We start from the raw sequence: 22,436 nt of genomic DNA, 5'->3' as shown, positions 1-22,436 counted from the left end.
GGCTGAGACTCGCCCGGTTCTCCCAAAGACCGGGGCCTGAACGCGTTCATTCACTCGTCAAGACAACAGTCACTGAAGGCCTACTACGAGCCAGGCTCTGTCCTGCGCACTGGGGAAGGAGGCCCCTCCGCTTGCGCACTACTGACCGGGGTGAGATGACCAGTAAGAGTCGCGAGGGCTCTGCTGGGGGTGGCGAAGTCACTGGTGGTCAGGGAAGGCTTCTCGGAGGAGGAGTGCCGGCTAAGACGGGATGACGAGGAGCTAGCCAAGGACTCACCGGGAGGAGGAAACTGTCAGCGACGACCAGGGCACTCAGCACCCCCGCCCTAGAAGAGGCAGGGACGCCCCCCCTTTAAGGCGGAGCGTCGGGGCGCGAGCTGGCGGGGGCGGTGCCAGGGCCCCTCACGGCCGCTGATTAGGCGGCTTGGCCGAGCGGAGCCGATCCGCCGGCACCGATTGGTGGGCGAGGGCCGGGCGCCGCCGCCAGGTGATCCTGGAGGCTGGTTCCCGCGGCCACGTGGGGGGCAGTGGGGGCGCCAGGGCGGGCAGCGGAGACACGCCGAGCTGCAGCGACTGGACTCGAGACGCGGCGGCCGCGGTGAGTGAGCTCCGGGGAGCCGGGGAGCCCGGCAGGGGCTCGGGTCGGGCGGGCGCGGGCTCGGTCCCCAGGCCCAGAGATGGGGGCAGGGTTTCGGGTGGCGAGGAGCACCTCTGCCCGGTGCCTCCATCACCATCACCAGCCAGCACCTCCGGCTTCACCTCCGCTGTCTCTCGTCCAGCAACCTGCCTCGCTCGCACCTCGGCGGGACCGCGGAGTTTCTTTGCCCCGGGCGGGGGCTGTCAGCTGGCCCTGGCCGCGCTCCCCAGAAAGCACAATAAACGCAGGACTAATAACCCACGCGGGGGAGCGCTCTGCACCGCGGCGGTGCTGGCGCGGTACGTGGCTTCGGCCCCGCTTAATCCTAAAAACAGCACGTTCCGCTCAGTGTCGTCTGTTTGGAGAGGCCGTCCTCGACCACCGTGTATTAGATAGCACCTCCCCGCCACACACGCAACGCAGAGCCTCCTCACTTGACTGTATTTCTCTCCAAATTATTTACCCCTCGCCCTCGAAATCTTGTTGGTTTCCGGCACCGTCCCCCAACCGGGCTTGTGTGCTCTGCGAGGGCTGGGACTGTGTTTTGTTCACCTGATACGTAGCCCCCCTCGGAAATATGCTCAGGAGAAACAAACAAGTACACCCCTCCCGGGACGGGGTGACACCGAAAGGTGTATTGGGGCCTAGACCTCTTCTGTGTGCCTGAGCCAGAGGCTGTGGGGTGAAGCGGGTGACTGAGGTGGTTCCTGCAGCCCCGGACCCTCTGGCTGGAAGCAGTTTTGCTGATCAGATCCGCCCCCAGCACCTTAGGTGTTCTGGGCAGCTGGATAGGCTGGGACTCACCAAACTGTAAAGGTGGGCCCCCTGTTTACTTGGGAGGGGGGGGAGTATGAGCAGAAGGTCACTGCCATGACCTCTAGGAAGAGCCCCAGAGACCTGGGTTTGCCTCCCAGCTTGCTCTCTTCTTATGCTGTGTGACCTTGGTCAAGTGGCTTCACTCCCCTGAGCGACCCTTTGCTAAGCCCAGAGTCTGCAGGCTGAGTGGTCTCCCAGGATGCCGGAAAGGGGGATCTTCCCTATAACTTCACTCAGCTATGATGCAGTGCTGCAGAGGGCCTCTGCCCTTGAACCCTCTGGGCAAGTCAACCTATCCAGGCCTCTATCCCTCAGCAGGGCCACCAGGAAAACCTCAGAGGAGCAAGAGAAGAGGCTCATTCCAGAGGTGTCCCCTTAAGGAGGTGCTGGTCCAGGCAGGCTTCTGGGTAAAACCTCGGAAAAACAGGTCTGGTCCAAAGTGGTGAGTGGGTGTTTGTGTGTGGAAGGGGTCTGCAGGTGTGTTTCCAGGATCAGGATGAGTCTGGTACCCTCCCTGGTCCCCTGCCTAGCCCTCAATTATAGGCCTGGCGCTTAAATGTGTTGTGCTTCATTTGAGGAGGGAGGAAGAAGGGACAAATTTCCAGTTTCCAGGGGGTAGGGGAAGGATCCCGTAGTAGTGGGGTGGGGGGGCTCATAGAGGGCCAGTGGCCTCCCCACCCCCACCCTCACTGCCTGGACGTGGGATGTCCCCAGGAAAGCTGCAGCTCTGGATCTGGACGGCAGAGGCTGTTCACAGCCCTAGACACAGCTGTCTCGGTGTGTGTGACGGCAAGTGTGTGCGTGTGTCATAACCCATGTGTCTCCTTTCGGTCTTACATACACTCAGTATCTGAGGGGCTGTGTCAGCACAGGCAGGATGAGAAATGTGCTCCTTATCTCTCTCTCCTCCCATCTCTCCTTTATCCCTTCTTTTGTCTTTCTCATCCCTCATTGTTCCCTCTTCTGTGGCCCCTTTTCATCCTCTGTTCTGTCTCGGTCTCCTTTTCGCCCATTTGGTTTTTGGTCTTTGCGGCCTCTGTTCCCCACCTCTTGGGGGCACAGGGCATCCCCGACCTCACTGGAAGCCCCCATATCCATACCTGGAAGGGGAGGGCAGGGAGCACATAGCTTTTGTGCCTGTTACGTGTCTAACTTTGCTTTATTTAAACATAAAAAGAACAAGAGGTAATGGACACGAGGTGAAGAATGATCAGGATCAAAACCCTTGAGGGTGCAAGGGCCCAGAAAAACAGAAGGGGAGAGGCTACCTGAGGGAGGAGACAGCGCAGCCTTTATATTCTGGCTCTTCCTGGGCAGCTGCTCACCAAAAGTTAGTAGATTGAAAGTTAAGTAGATCGTAGTAGATCGCAGCTGGTACCTCCACCCGGGCAGGCAGAGGTTGGGGCTGTTCTGGGCTCCTGGAACTAAATGCATCAGTTCCAAAGCTCCCAAAGCCTCCTTCTCCAAGGACTTCTAGGTGAAGCACCCCCAGGACACACCCATTTCCTGCCCGGCACCCTGTCTGATCCTGGCTTTATCCTGTCAGGAATCACAGCCCTCAGGCAGGCTTCCCCTGCTGCCGCATCCTCCCAGACTGGATGGTCTCCTGTCGGGTGTGTGTCCCGGTGCAAGGAGGGCACTGAAAGTGGTCAGACCTCCCTGTCTGCCAAGCTCCCTCCTGAACAGCAGGCTCTGCGGGCCCCCATCCCCCTGTGAGACCATATTTGTTGAGCATTTGTTCAGCTCCAAGCCTGGCCGAGCCTGTTGGCATCATGCTGGGTGCCTGCTCCTCCATTCAGTTCTCATTGACCCCTCACATTATTCTAGGTTTGGGGGTGAGGAAACAGAGGCTCAGAGAGGTGAAGTGGCTTGCCCAAAATCACACAGGATTTTGATCCAGGTCTTTCTGATCCCAAGTGCAGTGATTACAAGTCGGCTGGTGAGACAGTGCCAGCCAGGATGGAGGCGGGGGCTTAAGTGGGCCCCAGGAAAGACTGAGGGGGCAGAATCCTCAGGGACCCAGGCAGAGGCAGTCAGCCATTCTTTGTCATGATACCATATTCATTGACACCAGCTGTGGTCCTGAGCTCTAATGGGGAGTAAACGTTCTCCCTGCCCTTGAAAACAGTCTACTAAGGGGGTTTTCCTCCTTTCCTCCACTAGCAGATCTGGGAGACAGAGACCCCAGGAAAGACCAGAGCCTGGGCTGGGGGCCTGGGGCAACGTCCACTTTCCTTACCTCCTGACTCAGCATCAGTGCACTCTCGGGTTGGGGGCTTTGGGCAGGGGCTGGAGTCAGGCTGAGCTGACTGACTAAGCCAGGGGCCTGTGAAGTGGCTCTAACCATCCAGCTCATGGGCCCCACCTTAGACCACAGAGCTCCTACCCTGGAAACCGCTGTGGCTCCTCACTGCCCACAGGGCCGAGCCTAAATTCCCTAGTGTGACACTGAAGCTTTCGCAGACTGATCTCCCTGCTGTCACACCCCATCTCCCCTGGCTCTTTGTAGCAGCTGGTTACATGTCCTTACCCCCTCCTTCCAGAGGTTTCAGTGTTGGACCCAGGGCGTGGACTGCCACACCCCTTACTTGAACATTTCCTCAAACCTCAGTCCTCAGGAAGGCCTTCAGGCTGTTGTCAACCCCCAACTTGCATTTCATAGCCTCCTCCCTGCTTTGTCACCATCCAGCATATTCCATATCTTACTTAATGTCTTTCGCCCTCAGGAGAATGTTGGCTTCATGAGGGCAGGAGGGAGTTTGTCATTTTGTTCAGGGCTCTGTTTTCTGTCCCCAGGACACTGTACGTGCTCAGTAAGGATTTGTCGGACAAAGGAGCTCACTGTCCTCTGATGGGGAACACTGTGCCTTGATTGCCTAGGGACCAACCCTTCTCCCCTGCCCTTTGCAGCCTTCTCTCCCGTGGGGCTTGAAGCTGGGCATCCTGGGGCCCATGCAGAAGGCTGGGGCCGGGGGCCGGAGGGCCTCCGACTGCGGCCCTGCCACTCACCGGCCCAGGTGCATCACCAAGTTTGCCCAGGTGAGTGGGGCTGCCCTCATGGGGTGTGCTCTGGTAGGTGGCGACTGGGTGGCAGGTCCTGGGGCTGGGGAGCAGCTGTGGGGAGGACAGATTTCTTCCCTCCCTGGCCCAGGCTCTGGAATGTGTGTGCGGGCACAGATGAGGAGGTGGCTGAGTGGCTTGACCAAGGCCACCTGCTAGGAAAGTAGCAGAGCCTGGACTCCGAGTACAGTGCTCTGTCACTGTCTACGGCTTACGTGACAGCATAGCAGAGTGTGTGTTTGGAGGGGCGGCATTTGGTGGATAGAGGCCGGAAGCCTTGGGCCTGATGCCCTGCCTGCCTCCCACCCACGCCCCAAACAGTACGTGGGCTCCTTCTCCGTGGACAACCTGGACACCCAGGAGAGTGTGTGGCTTGTGCAACAGCAGCTGTGGACACTGAAGGTAGGGGAGCTGAGGAAGGCACTTCCTGGTGGCTTCACAGCCTTGGGATGGCAGGTTGCGAACGCTCCTGAAACCATCTGATCCACTCCACCCCCAAATCATAGAGGTGGAGCAAGTGAGGCCCAGGGAGGGGCAAGATCAAAGCCATGCTGAAAGGTGGGCCCCAGGACCACACCCAGGCTCATGGAGCCTCGTTTCTTATGCCCAGAGTCTCTTTTCCCTTGGGCAGTTGTGATTTGTGCCCCATGGGTGGCAGCCATAGGTGGGACATGTGGTTGACGGTCAGAACATGACCGGCTATCGCCCTGGCTGCAGGGTGGTCTGCTGGGAACCATTTCCCTGGCTCCTGGGGGGTCCATTGTCCAGAGCTCAGTCCTTTGGCCAGTGGGGTGGAGATGGCTGACCAGCCTGTGGTGACTGGTGTTGAGGCTGGGCTGGGCTGGGCAGACCCAGGGAGGTAACGCCTGCCCCCCAACAACTCTCTCCCACGCAGGAATGTCACAGACGCCGGGCCGTCATCCTGCAATTCAGCCTTCAGGGTCTCAAGATGTACAGCGGGGAGGGTGAGGTAGGAGCCCATGTGGGTGCAGGTGAGGACTGGCCAGGCAGGTGTCCCCCTTCCTCAGGATGCACTCGCCTCCACCCAGGCCCTGGGCTGTGCCTTGAGCCTCCTGGCTTCTGAACCAGCTGGGGCCTGTGGAGTCCTCTCCCTAAGGGGCCTCCCCCAGGGCAAGCTCAGTGGGCAACAGTTTATCCTCTATCCCCTGTCCTTGGGCCTCCAAAATCTCCACCAGGAGCCACCTCCTGGCCTGAGCATCAAGACTATGCAGCCCCATGAGGTTTTGGCAAGTCCCCAGGCCTCTGTGCAGGCCTGCCTAGTGTTGGCCGCCTCTCATGGCTGTGGGAGGGGGGCCGCACTCAGGCTGGAGGCTGGTTGGGAGCCGCTGCTTCATCGTCCATCCTCCTCCTGGTGACACAAGCCAACATGTGGTGAACACTAACTGCATTCCAGACTGCGCACGTCGCAACTCTGGCGCCACTCTCCGAAGACTGGTGCAAACGGTGTCCCCGAGCTGTGCATTGAGGGGGCCCTGGGGTCAGGTCCCGTGCCACTTGCACGAGGTCTCACTGACGCCACCACCAGCCCCATCACAGGGGTACTATCACAACTTCACCCTGTCACAAGGGCTCCGAGGGCTATACTCACCTGCCCAGGACACACAGATAGTGAGTGGCAGAGCCAGGATTTAAACCCCGGTCATCTGACGCCGGAGACTAGGCGTGCAACCCCAGGGCCTGCCGCCACTGCCTCTCTGTGACCTGGTGGGCCGGGAATGCTCTGGCCTCAGTGCCATAACATGGGCGTGGCGAGTCCAGCCAGCAAGAGAGCCAAGCCCAGTGGTCATGCGAAGGATAAGGGTTTCAGTGTGGAGCAGGGTTTGGACAGGCCCGGAAGGAGGGAGAGTCCTTCACCCAAGAGCTGGGTGGGTCCTAAACTGAGCACACAGGCTGGAGAGCAGGCCTGAGAGTCCTGCCAACAGGTGTGTGGGGCCCGCAGGGCTGGTGCACACTGGGCTGGCAGCTGCAGGCCAGGTGGTGGGTCTGATGGAGGCTGTCATGCCTGCTGCCTCCCCAGGTGCTCTTGATGGCGCACGCCCTGAGGCGAATACTCTACTCCACCTGGTGCCCAGCTGACTGCCAGTTTGCCTTTGTGGCCCGAAACCCCCGGAGTCCGGCCAGCAAGCTTTTCTGTCACCTCTTTGTGGGCAGCCAGCCTGGAGAGGTATCTGGGGCCCAGGCAGGGGGACCACCACTGAGGCTGGGGTGGGGGTGTGCTGTGCATCACCATTGGTTCCAGGGGCTGAGGCCTTGCAGCGCTTAGCCACACTGGCTTGAGTCCCCTCCAGACGTCCACCCATTGCCACACCGGCTCCTTCTGGGGCTCTGCCCACGGAGGATGCCACAAAAGCAAGTCTGTGGCCTCAGCATGCCATGGGGACCAGGCCATATGCTTGGAGATTGGAGGATCATCCTGCCAGGCTTTTGCTCCTGCTGTTCTCTCCGCCTGGAATGCCCTTTCCTTCTCAGCCTGACAAATTTCAGCTTGCCCTGCAAGGCTCAGCCCAGGTGTCTGTGAAGCCCACCTTGACTCCTCTAGACTGCCCCTCCCTTCTGGGGTCCTGTGACATGAGCCATACTCTGTCATCTGTCTGTCCCTAATCCCAGACACTGGAGGACTTGGAGAGCAGAGGCTGGGCCCAGGTTCCAGTGCTTGGTCCCGTGGAGCAAGTTGGGGGGCGGAGAGATCCCAGAAGTCAAAGCCAATGTGACTGTCATGAACAGAGCCTTGGCAGCCAATCATTTAGCCAACAGAGGCTGGCTGTGGTTCCATCCAGTAAGCATTTGATATCACCCCTGTATGTCAAGCCCTGTGCTGGCTACTGGAGTGACAGGTGGCGGAGACATGGCCATCGATCTTTGGGATGGAGCTCAGAGTTCCAATGTGTTCGGTCTGGATGATGTGTGTGGTGGGTAGAAAGTGCTGGGTTTATGCTGGGGAGTCTATGCTCCATGTCATTAAAGGAGCACAGGGAGGTGGGGATGAAGAATCAGAGGACAGAGGTGCCATGCTCTGCCCAGGGTCACACAGCAGCTCCTAAGTGACAGAACCAAGATTGGCTCCAGGTTCTGTGACGACAGGGCTTGGGTTCTTAGCCACTCCTTTACGAGGGTACTGACCCAGTGCATGGGGTGAGGGTGGTCAACCCAGGGGGAGGGGGTGCATTTAGCCCAGGCATTCCCAGCTCCAAGCATAATGCCTGGAACAAAGCAGAGGCTCAGTATTTGTTAAATGAATAAAGGAAGCTGGTGTGGGAGGCTGCATGGTGGTGAGGTTCTGAGGGATAACTGAGTTTTCCCAGGAAGAATGGGAAGAGTGTTACAAACCGAGGGGCAGCATTCTCCCATGGTGAGTAGGTTGCTGCCTAAGGAGTTCCTAGGAGACCTCCCTGAACTGAGCCCCATCCCTCCTCTCCCTAGGTCCAGATCCTGCACCTGCTCCTTTGCCGCTCCTTCCAGCTCACTTACCTCTTACAGCACCCTGAGGAGCGGGTACAGCCTGAGCCCTGCTCGGGGCCTGCAGGGGATGTGCCCCTGAAGCCACTGCCCAGCCCTGGGCCACCCACTGGCCTAGTACGGGAACCCTTCGGCCGTGATCAGCTCTCACAGAACGTTCATGCACTGGTCTCCTTTCGGCGGCTGCCTGCAGACCGGTCCATGGGAAGTGGGGTAGGCAGCACCCCAGCCAGGGAGTGGGCAGTGGAGAAGGGAACTGGGTGAAGGTTTGGGGGTCATGTGGGGCAGTTCTGGACCTCAGAGGGAGGGGGCTTCACCTGACCTGACATGATGGAGTCTGACCTGTCTGCTCTTCTGGGCCCCTCTTGGTGTCCTAGAAGGAGCTGCCCGACTTGGAAGGCCGTGGGTTCACCCGCCATGCCCGCCTGGGGAATCCCTACTGCTCACCCACACTGGTACGCAAGAAGGCTATCCGCAGCAAGGTGATCCGCTCCGGGGCCTACCGTGGCTGCACCTACGAGACCCAGCTGCAGCTGTCAGCCCGGGAGGCCTGTGAGTAGCGGAGCACCTGCCTCAGGCGTACCTGGGGCCCAGGCCTGTGTACACCAGTGTGAGTCCGAGAGGGTGCACCTGAGTGTCCGTTTCTGCAAGGCTGTGACTATGCCTCAGATGCCTGTGGTGGGAATGAATATGCATCGTGTCCACATGGGTTAGTGCATCCAGGTCTGCGTGCCAGGGGCTTGCACTGGGCACTGCACGGCTGTGGATGTGCTTTAACTGGTGAGTGGGTGTGAGTGGGGCTGTGCCTGTGTGTGGATGTGCCTTTTGGGGAGACTGGATTGTAAGCCTATTGGACTGGGAGGGAGCAGCTTGATGAGGAGACAAGTGTGGGGTCATGGGGCCTGTGGGGTGGGCTGGGCTGGGCACAGGAGGGGACCGGACAGCCTTTCTCCCTCTGCCCCCTGGGTGGTCTCCATAGTTCCTGCTGCGTGGGAGGCGTGGCCTTGGGGTCCTGGCGGCCCTTCATGCCTGGTGGAGAGTGATGGCAGCCTGACGGAGAACATCTGGGCGTTTGCTGGCCTCTCCAGGTAGGAGGGGCCTGGCAGGGTGTCCAACCCCTGGGGGTGGGCAGAGAAATAGGCTGTGTTCCTCACCCCCAGGCACAAGCACATTCCTGTAGGAGGGCAGAGTGCTCCTGACCTCAGGGACTTCAGCACCCTTAGTTCTCTCAAATGTAAAGTGAGGATAATCAAAGGACCTTCATCCCAGGGCTGTGGAGAGGATCAAGTGAGGTACAGGGGTACCTCGGTTTTCGAACGTAATCTGTTCCGGAAGACCGTTCGAGTTCTGAAACGTTCGAAAACCGAGGCATGGTTTCCTCATAGAAAGTAATGCAAGATGGATTAATCCGTTCCAGACCTTTAAAATCAACCCCTAAAACTGCAAATTTAGCATAAATTTTACTATCTAATAATATTATAGATCCATAATTTATGGCGTTCGTAAACCGAAATGTTCGTCAACGAAGACGTTCGAAAACTGAGGTACCACTGTGATTCAGATGAGTCAAGACTTCAGTACCCACCGGGTCACAGCTCCCTAAATGTCAGCTCTTTACCGTGTTTCCCCAAAAATAAGACCTACCCCGAAAACAAGCCCCAGTTAAGATCGTCAGCCAGACAGATGAATTTATTTTATTTGTTTTAAAGAGAAATCTTAGATTTTTTTTGGGGGGGAGGGGAATAGGGCTTTATTGGGGAACAGTGTGTACTACCAGGACTTTTTCCAAGTCAAGTTGTTGTCCTTTCAATCTTAGTTGTGGAGGGCGCAGCTCAGCTCCAGGTCCAGTTGCCATTGTTAGTTGCAGGGCGGGGGCGCAGCCCACTTGCGGGCATGGAACCGGCAACCTTGTGGTTGAGAGGACATGCTCCAACCGCCTGAGCCACCGCGCCAGCCCCCCCCAGATGGACGCATTTAGTATATTAGGACTATGTTCCAGTAGATGACATGACTGTCTTTGAATAAATGTAGGTTGTTGTACATGAAAAAGTAAGACATCTCCTGAAAATACGCCCTAATGCATCTTTTGGAGCAAAAATTAATATAAGATCTTATTAATTTTTGGGGAAATGCGGTATAAAACCCAGTCTTATTTTCAGGGAAACATGGTTAAAATTCTCCTGACTGAGTCTTGAAATGGTCAGTTAAGGACCCTCTAGAAACCTTTCCGAAAAGAAGTCTAAAAGCTTCCGGTTGTCCGCCCAGGCATTGTGTTCCGATGCTGTGGGGCTGTTATGCCATTGCCAGGGAGCAACCTGAAGCTAGGGTCCCAACTAGGGTCCCACCTTCAGCCTCTTCTTCTGCCCTCCCAGGCCCAGTGCCCTTGCCCTGCTGCGGAGAGACGTGCTTGGGGCCTTCCTGTTGTGGCCTGAGCCGGGCGCCAGCGGCCAGTGGTGCCTGTCGGTGCGGACACAGTGCGGTGTGGTGCCGCACCAAGTCTTCCGGAACCTCCTGGGTCGCTACAGCGTGGAGGTAAGAGTACCGGCAGCTGGCCCCGCCCCTTGCCCTCAAGCCCCGCCCCTCTCTAACTATTGAGCCCACCTCACCCTTATCCCAGTCACCTATTGGCTCTCTCTGGCCCCACCCCTTATTTCACTTCATTCAGCTCCTTCGTCATTGGCCCTGCTGGAGCCCACCTCTATCTATGGGTTGGGCCTTGAGTCCTCCCAGTGACTTTTGGAGGGTACCTCTAGCAGAGTCTGGGGCTATAGGAATCCCGGCTTTTGAAATTATTGCTTTCCCACGCCGTAACCATCTCCTAGCAGAGGAGGAAGCTGACTTAAGAGAGGGTAGGGGTTTGTCTAAGCTCATACAGCCTCTGAGTCTCCAGGTCTGGAGTCTTAGCTGATCACAAGTTTCTAGGGACTGGGATGGGCGGGGTAGGGGTAGGGGACAGGTGGTGCTTTTTAAATGTGAGCCATAACCTCCACGCAAAGTGCCTCAGTCCTGTCCAGGCTGGGAGGAGAGACACTGAGGAAATTGTGTCTGGTTCTGCTGTGAGCATGACAGTGACCTCTCTGAGCTCAAATTGCCTCCTCTCTGAAGCGGGGCAGGATCCCAAGTGAGGGAGAGGTTGGTGCCCAGCAGCAGCCATGGAGGAGGGGAAGCTGGAACTGAAGCCCCTTCTTCCCGCAGCACCTGCCAGCTGAGTTCCCCAGCCTGGAGGCTCTGGTGGAGCACCATGCTGGGACTGAGCGCAGCCTCTTCTGCTCCCTCGACATGGGCCGCCTGAACCCCAGCTATGAAGAGCAGGACTGTGGACCCGAGGTCAGGCCTTCCCGGACACTCCGGCCCCTAAGCCATGCCAAATCCGAGGCAGAACTGCAGGGCCTGGGCTAGGAGGCCCGCCCCACACCAATAGGCCCTGCCTCATCCTGGCGCCTGGCTCATCCTTCATCCTCCTCACTGGCCACCAGTTCCATCCAGTTACTCTGCCTCTTGGACCCGTCTTTCATCACTTCGCTGATTGTGTGGGGGAGCCCTGAGATGGGGAATTGCCCATGGCTTCTCACATGACATGTGGCCCCTTGGGATTGCAGGAGGGGCAGGTGGAGCTCCAGATTCCGTGAACTTGCTAGGTGACTTTGGATGCATGTCGTCTCTGGGCTTCACGTTACTCCTAAGAGAGGAGCTTTCTGAGGGGGGCAGGAAGATTTGCTCACAATGGAGGTCTAGCCCTCTCCTAAGCAGGCCAGGCCCTGGGACCCTGACTGGGAGTCTCCAGAGAGCTCCTGACCGAGGCAGTGTGAGGGAGAGGTATTTGGGGAGGCAGGAGGAGTGAGTTCTCACTTTGGGCAAAGGCCTGGGGGCAAGCCACCCTCTTCATCAAGGACACAGAGGTGACTTGGTGGAGCCTGTGGGCTACATCCAGGCTGCCTGTCTCTCAAGTCCTCTGAGTCTTCCCTTGAATTCTGAGGAATGAGGGTTAGGGCAGGATGGACGAAGAGCCTTGCCACCACCCAAAGCCCATGGGCACACCTGTGCAGAAAGGGAGGTGAACCAGCAAACAAGGCAAAGAATCTGAGTGCATTATTTGTGAAGGCTGGTTTGTCTCACTGAAAACCCCAGGTTGTGATTCTTTCCACTGGGAATGGATGCCCAGCCTCATCCCCTCACATGCCTGAGAACCACAAAGGCACATACATAGACCCAGGTGCATTTCCTTTGGCCACTTGACTGGGAGGGGCTAGCAGTGAGCTGCAGGCTTAGAGGAGTGCCCAGGACCCTGCCCAGCTCAGCTTGCAGGCTGCAGTCTAGGTTTGGCAACTGCCTGGGAAGCCACCTGATGCTGGCATTTCTCTTAGCATGGTGCTGACCAGGGCTGTCACCACATTAGGCCAGTTCCATTGGTGATGGGGTCAGCAAAGCCATCCAAAGCTAGAACTGATGTGGGTCCTACCAGAAGGGTCTTGTCCTCAGTGTCCAGAGGGGGCCCACAGAACTGATTCTAGTCTAAGGCACTGGTCCTGTGCTGACTGACAGATCAAGGTATCCCCTTTATAAGTGAACTTGATAGACACGAATCTACCAAGTTAGGGAGCAAGTTTACTTTGGATGAACTTCTATTTCTGAAGCAGAGACAGTCGTGAGTCTGGGGGCTGCCCTCTCCCTATCTGAGAGTGGGATGTGACTCTGTTCAGTGCCTTGAAAAGTAATAGACTTCTGACTCCTGGAATGAAGATGGCAGCCCCAACAGAAGAGAAAGGAAGGAGGATCCTCAGAAGCTCTTGTTCCCCCACTTTTGGCACCCCCAGTCCAGGTAATGGTCTTAGCTCAGGACTTTATCATTCCTGTCACAAGGGATAGGAGAAAGCTGTGCTTTGGGGGCTCTTTTCACTGGAACTGCAGCACTGATTTTTGTACTGAACGTGAGTGGAAACCTGGGACTCACTTTATGGCCATTGCCACCAGAACCCATCTCCCTGGGGAAAGCCCTGGTCCCTAGTGGGAGGCCCCAGCCCTACAATGCCCTGGAAAGGACCTGAGGTGCCCAGGATTATAGCCCTGGAGTTGCACATTTAAGAAGACCTGTAACTGGCCCAGACTTAGGCCAAAGCTTATTACCTCTGTGATGGATATATTTTGTTGTGCAAATTATCCTGTGGACAAGGTGTCAGAAATGGCCCCAAAGCACTTTAACATTTCCTTCACACAGCATTTATTGCTCATGTGGTACAAATAGGGCAAGATTTTTGACCCAAGTGTGCAGATGCTTCAACGTCTTAATTATAGATCAATTTTCTTTGTTCCAGCGAGTACCACCTGGGTAACCCAGCTCTCCTTACTGTGTGTACTACAAATAAAATGCATTTCTTCGGATTGTCTAGTACAAACTTTTCCTTTGACAGGTGAGGTCTTTGTTTAGTTTGCCTGTTTTGTTGTTTGCCAAACATACCTTCAGCTGATGCTGAAAGGTAAACCAGACAGGTCCTGTCCTCAGAGGCACAGGATGTCCTGAAGGAATCAGATTGGGATATTTATTGAAATCATGTCCTCCTGTTTAAAACCTTCACTAGTTATTTCCTACAAGAAAAAGACTCAAGTCGTGTGCTCTGGCCACTTGGGCTTTCCTACTGCTCCTGTAACATACCGCTGGACCTTTGCACAGTCTGGACGGGTCTCCTTGTCCTCCTCCCTGCCCTTTGCCTGGTTAACTCTTCAACCTTCCCATCTCAGTTCCTGTCACTTTCAGGAAGCCCGTCTTCCACTGTGGGAGTGTTGGGTGAGGTTGTTGGATGTTCCATAGAACTGGTGCTTTAGTTTGTAATTACTTGTTCGTTTATGGGATTTTTGTATGTGGGAGATTTGTTTCCGATGTCGGTCTCCCCAGCTAGACTAGTCTGTGGGTTCCAGGAGGGCAGGGATTGGGCCATTTCCCAGTGCCTATCGCAATGCCTGGCAGCTAGCTGACAGTGTTTCTGTGACAAGTAGAGCCTGGAGGAGTCCTGTTCTGGCTGGAAGAGATAGGCCAGGCAGCCTCTGCAGCCAAAAAGACTTTGGCTCTCAGAGTTTTTGTTTTGTTTCTTAATCTTGACTCTTAGGAAAAACGAGGGACAGCATTAGAAGAAGCTTTGCCCTGTCCCAGGGACTGTGACATGTTCTGGGGCTGCTTTCCTGAGTCAGTACCGGGATGTGAAGAAAGGCTAGCAAGGTCCTTGTTGCCTTTCTTAGTGGGTCTCTAAGCCCAGCGTGAGGCCCCTCCTCTTCTATCCCTCTCCGAGGTGGAGTGAAGCCTGGCCTTCCAGTCTAAGCTGGGCAACCTTGGACAAGTTGCTTAACCTCTCTGAACCGGGGCTGTGAGTATTAGAGAAGAGAATGGGCGTTAAACACCTGGCACGGAACAGGCAGACGCTCCAGCAAAGCCAGTGCGAGTCTTCCGTGAAGGGAGCCCACGCGTGCAGGCCTCTAGCCAGGGGACCTCCTGCGCCACACTCCCTGCGGCCCGACAGAGAACTCACAGAAGTCCCAGGAGCTGCCACCTGTGACGCCACGGGCGTTGCCTAGCAACCGCGAACGCCGCGACGGCGTGCGTGCGAGCGGGCAGCTGGGGCGGGTCGGGGACTCGGCTCCTGCGGCTGCGCCTGCAGCTCAGATCCCTCACTTACCCGGCGGGGGCCGGGCCTGAGGGACGGCCGAGCCCGGGCGCGGGAGGAGGCGGCAGGCCCGGCTCCGGTCCTGCGACTCCCCCGCCGCCTCTTTCTTCCTCTCGGGGCTCCCCCCGAGGAATCCTGTCCCCCCGTCGCAGCCCCGCCCTTGCCGCAAAGCCCCGCCCCCGGCGTCCAGCGCTGGACCCGCCTCCTGGTCCAAGCGGCCGGGGGTCCCCCGCCCCGCTGTTGTGTGTCTCGGCCGCGGTGTCCACGTCCGACGGTGCCCGGGGAACCCCTTCCTTGGCGCCATGGCCTCGGAGTCGGTGAAGGTGGTGGTGCGCTGCCGCCCCATGAACCAGCGGGAGCGGGAGCTGAACTGCCGGCCGGTGGTGACGGTGGACTCCGCGCGCGGCCAGTGCTTCATCCAGAACCCGAGCGCCGCCGACGAGCCCCCCAAGCAGTTCACCTTCGATGGCGCCTACTACATGGACCACTTCACTGAGCAGATCTACAACGAGATCGCCTACCCGCTGGTGGAGGTGAGGGCTTCGCGGAGGCTGCGTCTGAGGACTGGCTGGGCAGGAGTTGGGGCCACCCTGAGAGGACCTAAGGGTCAGCACTGCCCCCTAGCCAGGCGGAAAGGCCCTTCTGGAGGGGCGCAGGTGGACACCAGCAGGTGGTTCCGAAGACTTGTCCACGCAGGAGTCAGCAGGGACCCACCCACTACATCTGTGTCCCGGTCTCCACAGCCCCGTGTCAAGGCTGCCCTCACACTGTCCCTTTCAGCCCCTCTCCCAGAAGACCCCAAGACCACTTGCCCTCCACCCTCATTCCAGAGCTTCGGGACTTCTCTGACAGCTCCAGCCACTCCCCCCCCCCCCCACCTTTCTCCTCCTCTCCCAAGAACCCCAGGTCTTCTCCTTTTCCTCCTCCCAGGCATGGCCTCTGCGTCTCCCCTCAGTATTCAGAACCCTCTCCCTCATCCTCCTCCGTCTTCCTGAGAGGCGCTGGCCTGTATAAGCCCATGTTGGGGGAGACATCTCCCCAGTTCCCCGCTTCTGCAGAGAGAAGGCCACGGGCCTGGCCTTGGTGGAATGGAAACCCTTTACCTTTGGTCTAACTTCTCTTCAACCGCTGGGGAACAGGGAGGCAGCAACAGCTTCTCACCCTTTACAGGGCGTTTGCTTCCCAGAGCTCTCGCACACTAGGTAGCTCATCTGAGCTTCATAGCAAGAAGGCACTCAATTTCACAGATGGGGAGACTGAGGCCCAGAGGGTGGAGACCAGCCAAGCTCCCACAGTGAGTCTCTGGCAGAGGTGGGGCTGGAGCTGTGCCTGCTGTCTGCTGGGCAAGGGCTCTTTTCTTTCTACCAAGGTCTCCCCAGCTGTCCCACAAATCTCTTGTTAAGTGAGATGTCACAAGTTGTTCCAGGCAAAAAAGAAAAGTTAGGGAGATGCTGCATACAGCCTCTCTCACTTGAAGCTGCACAGGGTATGTGAGGGTACCTGAGGCTCTGGGGAGCCCTGCAGTTAAAAAAACCAGTGTGACTTAACAGTGTTGCCACAATAGATTTGACCATGGGACCTTTTATGTTTTGGCTGTCAGGCCATTTAATTGTCCCCAGAACACCAACTTTGGCCGTCCCGTTTCTTTTTCCAAACTCAGTCAAAACCCTGGAGAGGGCTGAAGTGTTGTGAAGCCCAGAGCTCCCAGTGCTCAGAACCCGACTGGAGATGATGCTGGTGGGATGAGGGCAGCTCTCCCCAGGGGGTGAGCCCAGGCTCTGGGATGGTCAGGCTTTTCTTCCCAGACTGGAAGGGACCTGAGGGTGCGTCCTGTCCACCCCCACCCCTGCCTCGGGTCCTTGACTGTCTATCCAGTGGCAGGAACTCATTCTTCCTGAAGGAACCTAGTCCACTTCCCCTTCTTGGCTCCTAAAAGGCCGTTCTACGTGGTGAGTCAGAGTCAGCCTCCCTGAAGCTTTCAGCCACTTGCCCTGGCCTTGTCCCTCAGCTCCACAGGACACTTCTGCTCCCTTGTTCAGGATCGGCCCCTCCAAGATTTGAAGGTTCCAAGATCACGTTCATCTTTGGCCTTGCCTCCTCCAGGGCCTCAGCCTTGCTCAGGGGTCCACTCCTCATCCTGGAAGTAACCCGCTGAGCGAGCCTCCCTTACTTATCAGTGTCCCCAGGAAGCCCCACCCAGAGGGGGAAATACTAAGGACACAGTGGTTACATCAGATCTCTCCTCCAGCTCCCCCTTCGATCCTGAGTTCTGCCACTTGTGATTTTCTGCCAGACACCTGGCTCTCGACTTCCCATAGAGCCTCAAACTCAACACCACACATGTTCTCCATTCACTCATTCATTCATTCATCTAACATATAGCATCTCCACACCAGGCCCCATTTTAGGCATGGGGAGTGCTGCCCTAAAGTATGCACTATCTCTGCCGTTAGTGAACTCATGGTCAGGTGGAGAAGTAGCTAAGCTATTAGCTATGATCCAGAGTGATGAATGGCAGAAGAAGCCTAGGGTATTTGGCAGCATAGAGAAGGCTAGCAAACCTGAATTTTGGAGGGAATGGAAAGGGAGGGGAAGGCAGGGAGAGCTTCCTGGAGGTGGTGGAGTCTAAGCTGAGACCTGAGGATGAGAGGAGTTGGCAGGCAAAAAGGTGGAGGAAGGGGCCTTCCAGGTAGAGACCAGCATTTGATTTTTACAAGACTGGATGTATAGAGCTGGAGTCATCATTCCTGATGGGGAAACTCAGGCCTGGAGCATTACTGAACAAGGTAGGGGCGGTTTCAATTCCCAACACAGTGCTGGGGACCCCTGCTCCATCCTGCTGCCTGCCACTAAGTGAGCAGTAAGCAAATCATATGCAAAGCACGACTCACGTGGCTCCGAGCCAGGGGTGGCTGCACCGTGAGAGCCTGGTGGCTGTGTGTCTGCCCTACTGTGCTCTGACATGGCTCCCAGGGCTCTGACCACCTCCGGGGGACTCCTGCCCAGGGACCTTCCTTTCCGGTCCTGTTGCCCAGGGACCCCAGGACTTCTGACTGCCCCTTTCTGCCCTTTCCTTTCCTTTTCCTCTCCACCCCTTGCATCTAGGCTCTGTTCCTGATCTCCTCTGTCCCTAGGTGACATCTTTGAGTCTCCACCCCAGACCCACCTTTCAGCTAACATGAGCTCCTCCCCACCACACTGCCTGGTACCGGGCTCTTTCCCAGCTGGTGGCTTTGCCATCTGCACTTACTCCCCCCTTCACATCCATGGCCTTCAAGTGACTTCTGATGACCCACCCAGGGGCCAGGCACCATGGCTTCTGTCACATCCAGACTGAGGACAGTGGGCCTGGTTTCCAGAGACATGGATGCAATAGGAGCCATAGAATTTGGCCCCTGGGTGGGACATGGAGCTGTTCATTTCGGAGAGGACAGAAAGGGACCTGGGGCAATCTACGATAGATGCCTTTTATTTCAGTTTCAGTAGTTATGTGTTTAATGTGAAGCAGAAAAAAATATTTAGCACATGCAACCTGTAAGGCAGTTTCACGGGAATTATGGCTGAGGATGAGACCAGGTTAAAAAGAGAGTCAAATGACAGCTGATTTCATGAAAATCATTTAGTAAATACAGATCCCGGGGATGTGGCAGCCCCAGGCAGACGTACAGAGTGACTGAAATTGAGTGAGCTTGTCCCTGGTGGGTTTGGAGGTATAAGTTGATGGGTGAAACTTTTTTGAAATGTGATGTTTTGCCTTAAAAATGCATGTCACATTGTTTTCTAATTCACTCCAGAGCAGCACTGTTCTGTTCTGTAGAGCTTCCTGCGATTGTGAAATGTTCTGATATTTGGGCTGTCCAATTAAGTACCCACTAGCCATATGCGGCAAGCGAGCGTTTGAAATGAGGCTAGTGCTACTGCGGAACTGAAATTTAATTTTATTTAATTTTAAATTTAAATAACAACATGTGACCAGTGGCTCTAGAGCAGTGTTTTCCAGTACACGTATAACGTGAGCCATGTGTGTAATTTAAATTTTTCTAGGAGTCACATTTTAAAAGTAAAAGGTGACAAGGAAAATTAATTTAATACATTTTATTTAATGCATTATATCCAAAATATTATCATTTCAGTAAAACATAATAGATATTACCATTATATAATAACTATTAGTGAGACTGTTTTACATTCTTCATACGAAGTCTTTGAAATTGGGTCTGTATTTTACACGTATAGCACATCTCAGCTCAGATGCCAAAGTGTCGATGCTTAAAAATGAAATGAATCCCCAAAAATAAAGTTGTGTTTAATGGAAAGATATTTTACGCTGCTTCAGTTTTTAAGTGTAAATTAAAATAAATCCAGTTTCTCAGTTCCACCAGGCCCATTTCTGCTGTGGCTGGTGGCTACGCTCTTGGACTGTCCAGCAATACTTATTTTTACATAGAATCTCTTCTCTGGGTTTCAGTGACATTGAATAACACGCTGCACCGTGTTTGTCTTAGGATTTCATGTGCACCCAGCTCTGAGGAGCACAGCCGTGGCTTCTGGTTGGGTGATGGCTCTGCCACTGCCTCTCCCCCACTGTAGGGGACCTTCCCTGTGTGCAGTTCATGGTGCTCTGATGAGCTGTAGGAACCCACATGGCGGTCAGGGTTTCCCCGGACGGACAGGGAGAGGTGCCCACGCAAACAAAGCGTGTCCCTCAGAGGAGCTGTGAATCCTGGCTTGTCTTATTCACTCTCCGGCCCTGGGATCCGGAGCCCATGTCGTTTTACAGAAGGGGTCTTTGCAGTAGAACCGGGCGTAGATGCCGGCGGGGGGCCCTTGCGGCCTGGGAGCGGCTTCTGGGCTCACATTCTAACACTGATTCCCCCTCCACCAGGCTAAGTTCTAAATGAGTGACCTCACCTATGAGGGTAGGGACTTGGGTGTCCGCCTTGTTCATCGCTCTGTCCCCAGCTAGAGCACAGTGCCCAGTACAGGAAATAGTCAGTACCGTGGAAGTGAGGAAATGCATCAGTGAAGGAGAATGACTAGGATGCCGCCCGGTTTGCCTCCTACCTTCCTTCCCCACTTCACCTTCCACCCCCCTTGCCCCAGCTCCACCTGCTCTCAGCCTCTCACCTCTCTGCATCTCTGCTCAAGCTGTCCCCTCAGCCTGGAATGCCTTCCTCTTCTGTCACCTGTCAAAATCCAAGCCACCCTTTAGTCCCCCAGCTCTACGCACCCAGGACACTGTGCCTGGTTCTTCCCACACGGTTCTGTGTTCCCCTCTCTGTAGTCCCTCGCCGCACCCGCTGCCTGACTGCTGACGTTACGCATGCCTCCACTTGCCTTGTACGGGCAGACTTTTAGTGAGCACCCCTGTGCCAGTGCATGCAGTAATTCTCATGTAAACCTCACGAGGTGCTGTTCTGACCCTTTATTTCGGAGGAGGACAGTGAGGCTGAATGTGCCTGGGTAAGAACAGCCCCGAGGGCACAGGCAGTAAAGGGTGGAGACTAGACTCCCTGGCACAAGCTCTTAACCACACGTGGGGACAGGTCTCCTCCCCCGCCGGGCAGTGAACTCCTTGAGGACAGAGCTGTGCCTTATTCGTCTCTGCCTGCCCACCTTTAGCTGAGGGACATCGTGGTGGGAGACCCAGGAGGGGCCCTGAGGCTGCGAGTTAGGAGGCAGCCACGCAGACCGGGGTCTGACCTTGCGCCCGGCTATGCGGGGCCACACGAGCACTGGCGTTTGGTCCTCCCATGCAGGGCGTCACTGAGGGCTACAATGGCACCATCTTTGCCTACGGCCAGACGGGCAGCGGGAAGTCCTTCACCATGCAGGGCCTGCTGGACCCACCCTCACAGAGAGGCGTCATCCCCAGGGCCTTCGAGCACATTTTTGAGAGCGTCCAGGTATGGGCCTCATGGAGGGAAGGGGCCGGGCTGGTGCTTGGGGCCTGGGGCTGCCCAGGCGTTACCACGAACGACCATGGGAAACAATCAGAGCGTGTGGCGACTCGGCACAGATAAGCAGAGGCAGGCTCTGGTTTCCGACAGGGTGACGGGAGAACTCAAAACGGAGACAGTGCTACCAGCAGCTCCATGTTTTCCTCCTGCCGTTCCTGGGTTTAACATTTCATTTAGTGTTTCGCATGGATACAATAACCCCGAGCACTGGCCTGAGAAATGTAACAATCACAGCTTCCCTTTTCATTGCGCGGTTGCTACAGACCCAGCCTTGTGCAAAGCCCTATATTATCCCACTGAACCCCCACTCTAACCCAGGAGGTAATTATCATCCCCATTTTCGAGATGGGGAAGCTGAGACTTGCAGCCCCTATGGGCCAGGTCAAGACCAGTCATCCCAGTGTCCAGGCTGCTGGTGACCATTTGTAGCCGTGCAGAGATTCCTGCATCTGGCAAATGGGGATTGGGACCAGGGCCAGCTGCAGAGCCCACTGTATCTGACCCCCAGGACTCACCTGGTGACCCACAGGAGAGAGAGCTGCCAGAGACACAGCGATCAGCCCGGGGCCGTGCTTGGTCCAGGCCTTCCCTGTGGCTTTGGTTTCTCTATAGGAACAAGGGGACGCCTCTCCCATTTCCTTTCCTTTGAGGCTTGTAGAATTAGAGCATTAGACAATAGCGATATGAGAATTATGCAACTTGGCGAAGCCTGAGGGCCCACTGAGCTGGAGAGGAGGGGAGAGCTTGCCAGGCAGGCAGGCAGGGCATGGTGGGGGCTCCTCTTCCCTTGATGTCCCCCCTCCTGCCGTGATGTCACCATGAGGTCTGGCAGCAGGTGCTCAGGTATCTTTGCTCTCTCTGCCCGCTCCCTGCAGTGTGCGGAGAACACCAAGTTCCTGGTCCGGGCCTCCTACCTGGAGATCTACAATGAAGACGTCCGTGACCTGCTGGGGGCTGACACCAAGCAGAAGCTGGAGGTGGGTACAGAACTGGCACAGGCAGGTGGGAGCTGGGGGAGGAGGGAGGTTGGTATCAGGTGGTGCTCCCTCAGAAATATAGGGACGGTATCCTGAGGGCACAGGTGCTAGGTCAGACTAAGGTGGGGACTTCTGAACTTGAAGTTTGGAGTATTCTGAGTCCATGACACAGGGGAGGGGTTAATGGGCGTACGTCCACCACACGAGGCAGGGCTGGACCTTACCTGGGGTAATGTCACCTATCTCTGTTGAAATAGATGGAGTTTTGTAATAGATATCATTTAAAGCAGGGTTCTACGTCTAAAAAATTTCTTTGAAAATCTCTAAGGGCCTTCAAGCCAAAAAGAACGTAATAATTGTCATTGATTGAGCACTTACTGCCTGCTTCAGGCACAATATCCCGTTTAATACTCATTAGGTAGATATTATTGTCCCCAATTTATTGACCTGGAAAGGGAGGTTTAGAGAGGAAAATTAACTTGCCCAGGTTTCACACAGCAGTAAGTGGCCGAATCTGAATTTGAACCCAGGTCTGTCTGACTTCAAGGTGCTGAATCTCAGAACCCCACGTTATGGCTGCTGCGGGGTTCAGCTTCTGGGACCTTGTTCCCTTTGAAAGCGGTCTGGTGCGGGCAGGCCCAGGGACCGACACGCTAACCTCATAAGGTGGTTGTGAGGATTGAAGAGGGTAACGAGGATGAACTGCTTAGCAGAGCGCTGGTGTGTAGCAAGGGTTTGATGTGCGAGCTGTTTCATGCCCTTGGGATTCCGAGAAAGGACCATGGGTAGGACTGGGGTTGCACAGTGGGACCCGTGGGGGAAGGAGTTAGGACTGCTGGGCAGCTCAGTACAGAAC

At 56.0% G+C, this 22,436-nt stretch overlaps 2 protein-coding genes across 20 annotated transcripts in view; both read left to right on the top strand.

Moving 5' to 3' along the window:
* Nucleotides 1-8: 8 nt before the first annotated feature.
* On the top strand, nucleotides 9-13,369 carry SH2D5 (SH2 domain containing 5). Of its 16 annotated transcripts, XM_088790334.1 has the most exons (12): nucleotides 12-598; nucleotides 780-936; nucleotides 1,772-1,880; nucleotides 4,250-4,492; nucleotides 4,835-4,915; nucleotides 5,409-5,483; nucleotides 6,552-6,698; nucleotides 7,955-8,203; nucleotides 8,368-8,542; nucleotides 8,970-9,078; nucleotides 10,363-10,522; nucleotides 11,186-13,369. In XM_088790334.1, exons 4-12 carry the CDS (start codon nucleotides 4,406-4,408, stop codon nucleotides 11,387-11,389), a joined length of 1,287 nt encoding a protein of 428 aa, XP_088646460.1. In that variant the 5' UTR covers nucleotides 12-598; nucleotides 780-936; nucleotides 1,772-1,880; nucleotides 4,250-4,405; the 3' UTR covers nucleotides 11,390-13,369. The 16 variants fall into 16 exon arrangements, with proteins under 16 accessions (XP_088646465.1, XP_088646464.1, XP_088646466.1 ...); XM_088790339.1 differs by lacking the exon at nucleotides 780-936 and having other exon boundaries at nucleotides 9-598; nucleotides 1,769-1,880; nucleotides 8,371-8,542; XM_088790328.1 differs by lacking the exon at nucleotides 780-936 and having other exon boundaries at nucleotides 4,364-4,492.
* Nucleotides 13,370-14,592: 1,223 nt separating this feature from the next.
* The window catches only part of KIF17 (kinesin family member 17), a 42,605-nt gene continuing 34,761 nt past the window's right edge, over nucleotides 14,593-22,436 (top strand). The window contains exons 1-3 of one of the 4 annotated variants that reach the window (XM_088790321.1): nucleotides 14,593-15,176; nucleotides 20,403-20,549; nucleotides 21,479-21,580. In XM_088790321.1, the coding sequence (XP_088646447.1) occupies nucleotides 14,946-15,176; nucleotides 20,403-20,549; nucleotides 21,479-21,580 (480 nt within the window). In that variant the 5' untranslated portion in view covers nucleotides 14,593-14,945. The remainder of the gene's footprint in view (nucleotides 15,177-20,402; nucleotides 20,550-21,478; nucleotides 21,581-22,436) is intronic. The other 3 variants (XM_088790322.1, XM_088790324.1, XM_088790323.1) reach the window with 3 other exon arrangements.

The sequence above is a fragment of the Rhinolophus sinicus genome, chromosome 14, assembly GCF_057876585.1.
Source record: "Rhinolophus sinicus isolate RSI-liver-muscle chromosome 14, RSI-T2T, whole genome shotgun sequence".
Classification (NCBI taxonomy): Eukaryota; Metazoa; Chordata; class Mammalia; order Chiroptera; family Rhinolophidae; genus Rhinolophus; species Rhinolophus sinicus.
This window is presented reverse-complemented; position numbering and strand designations above follow the sequence as displayed.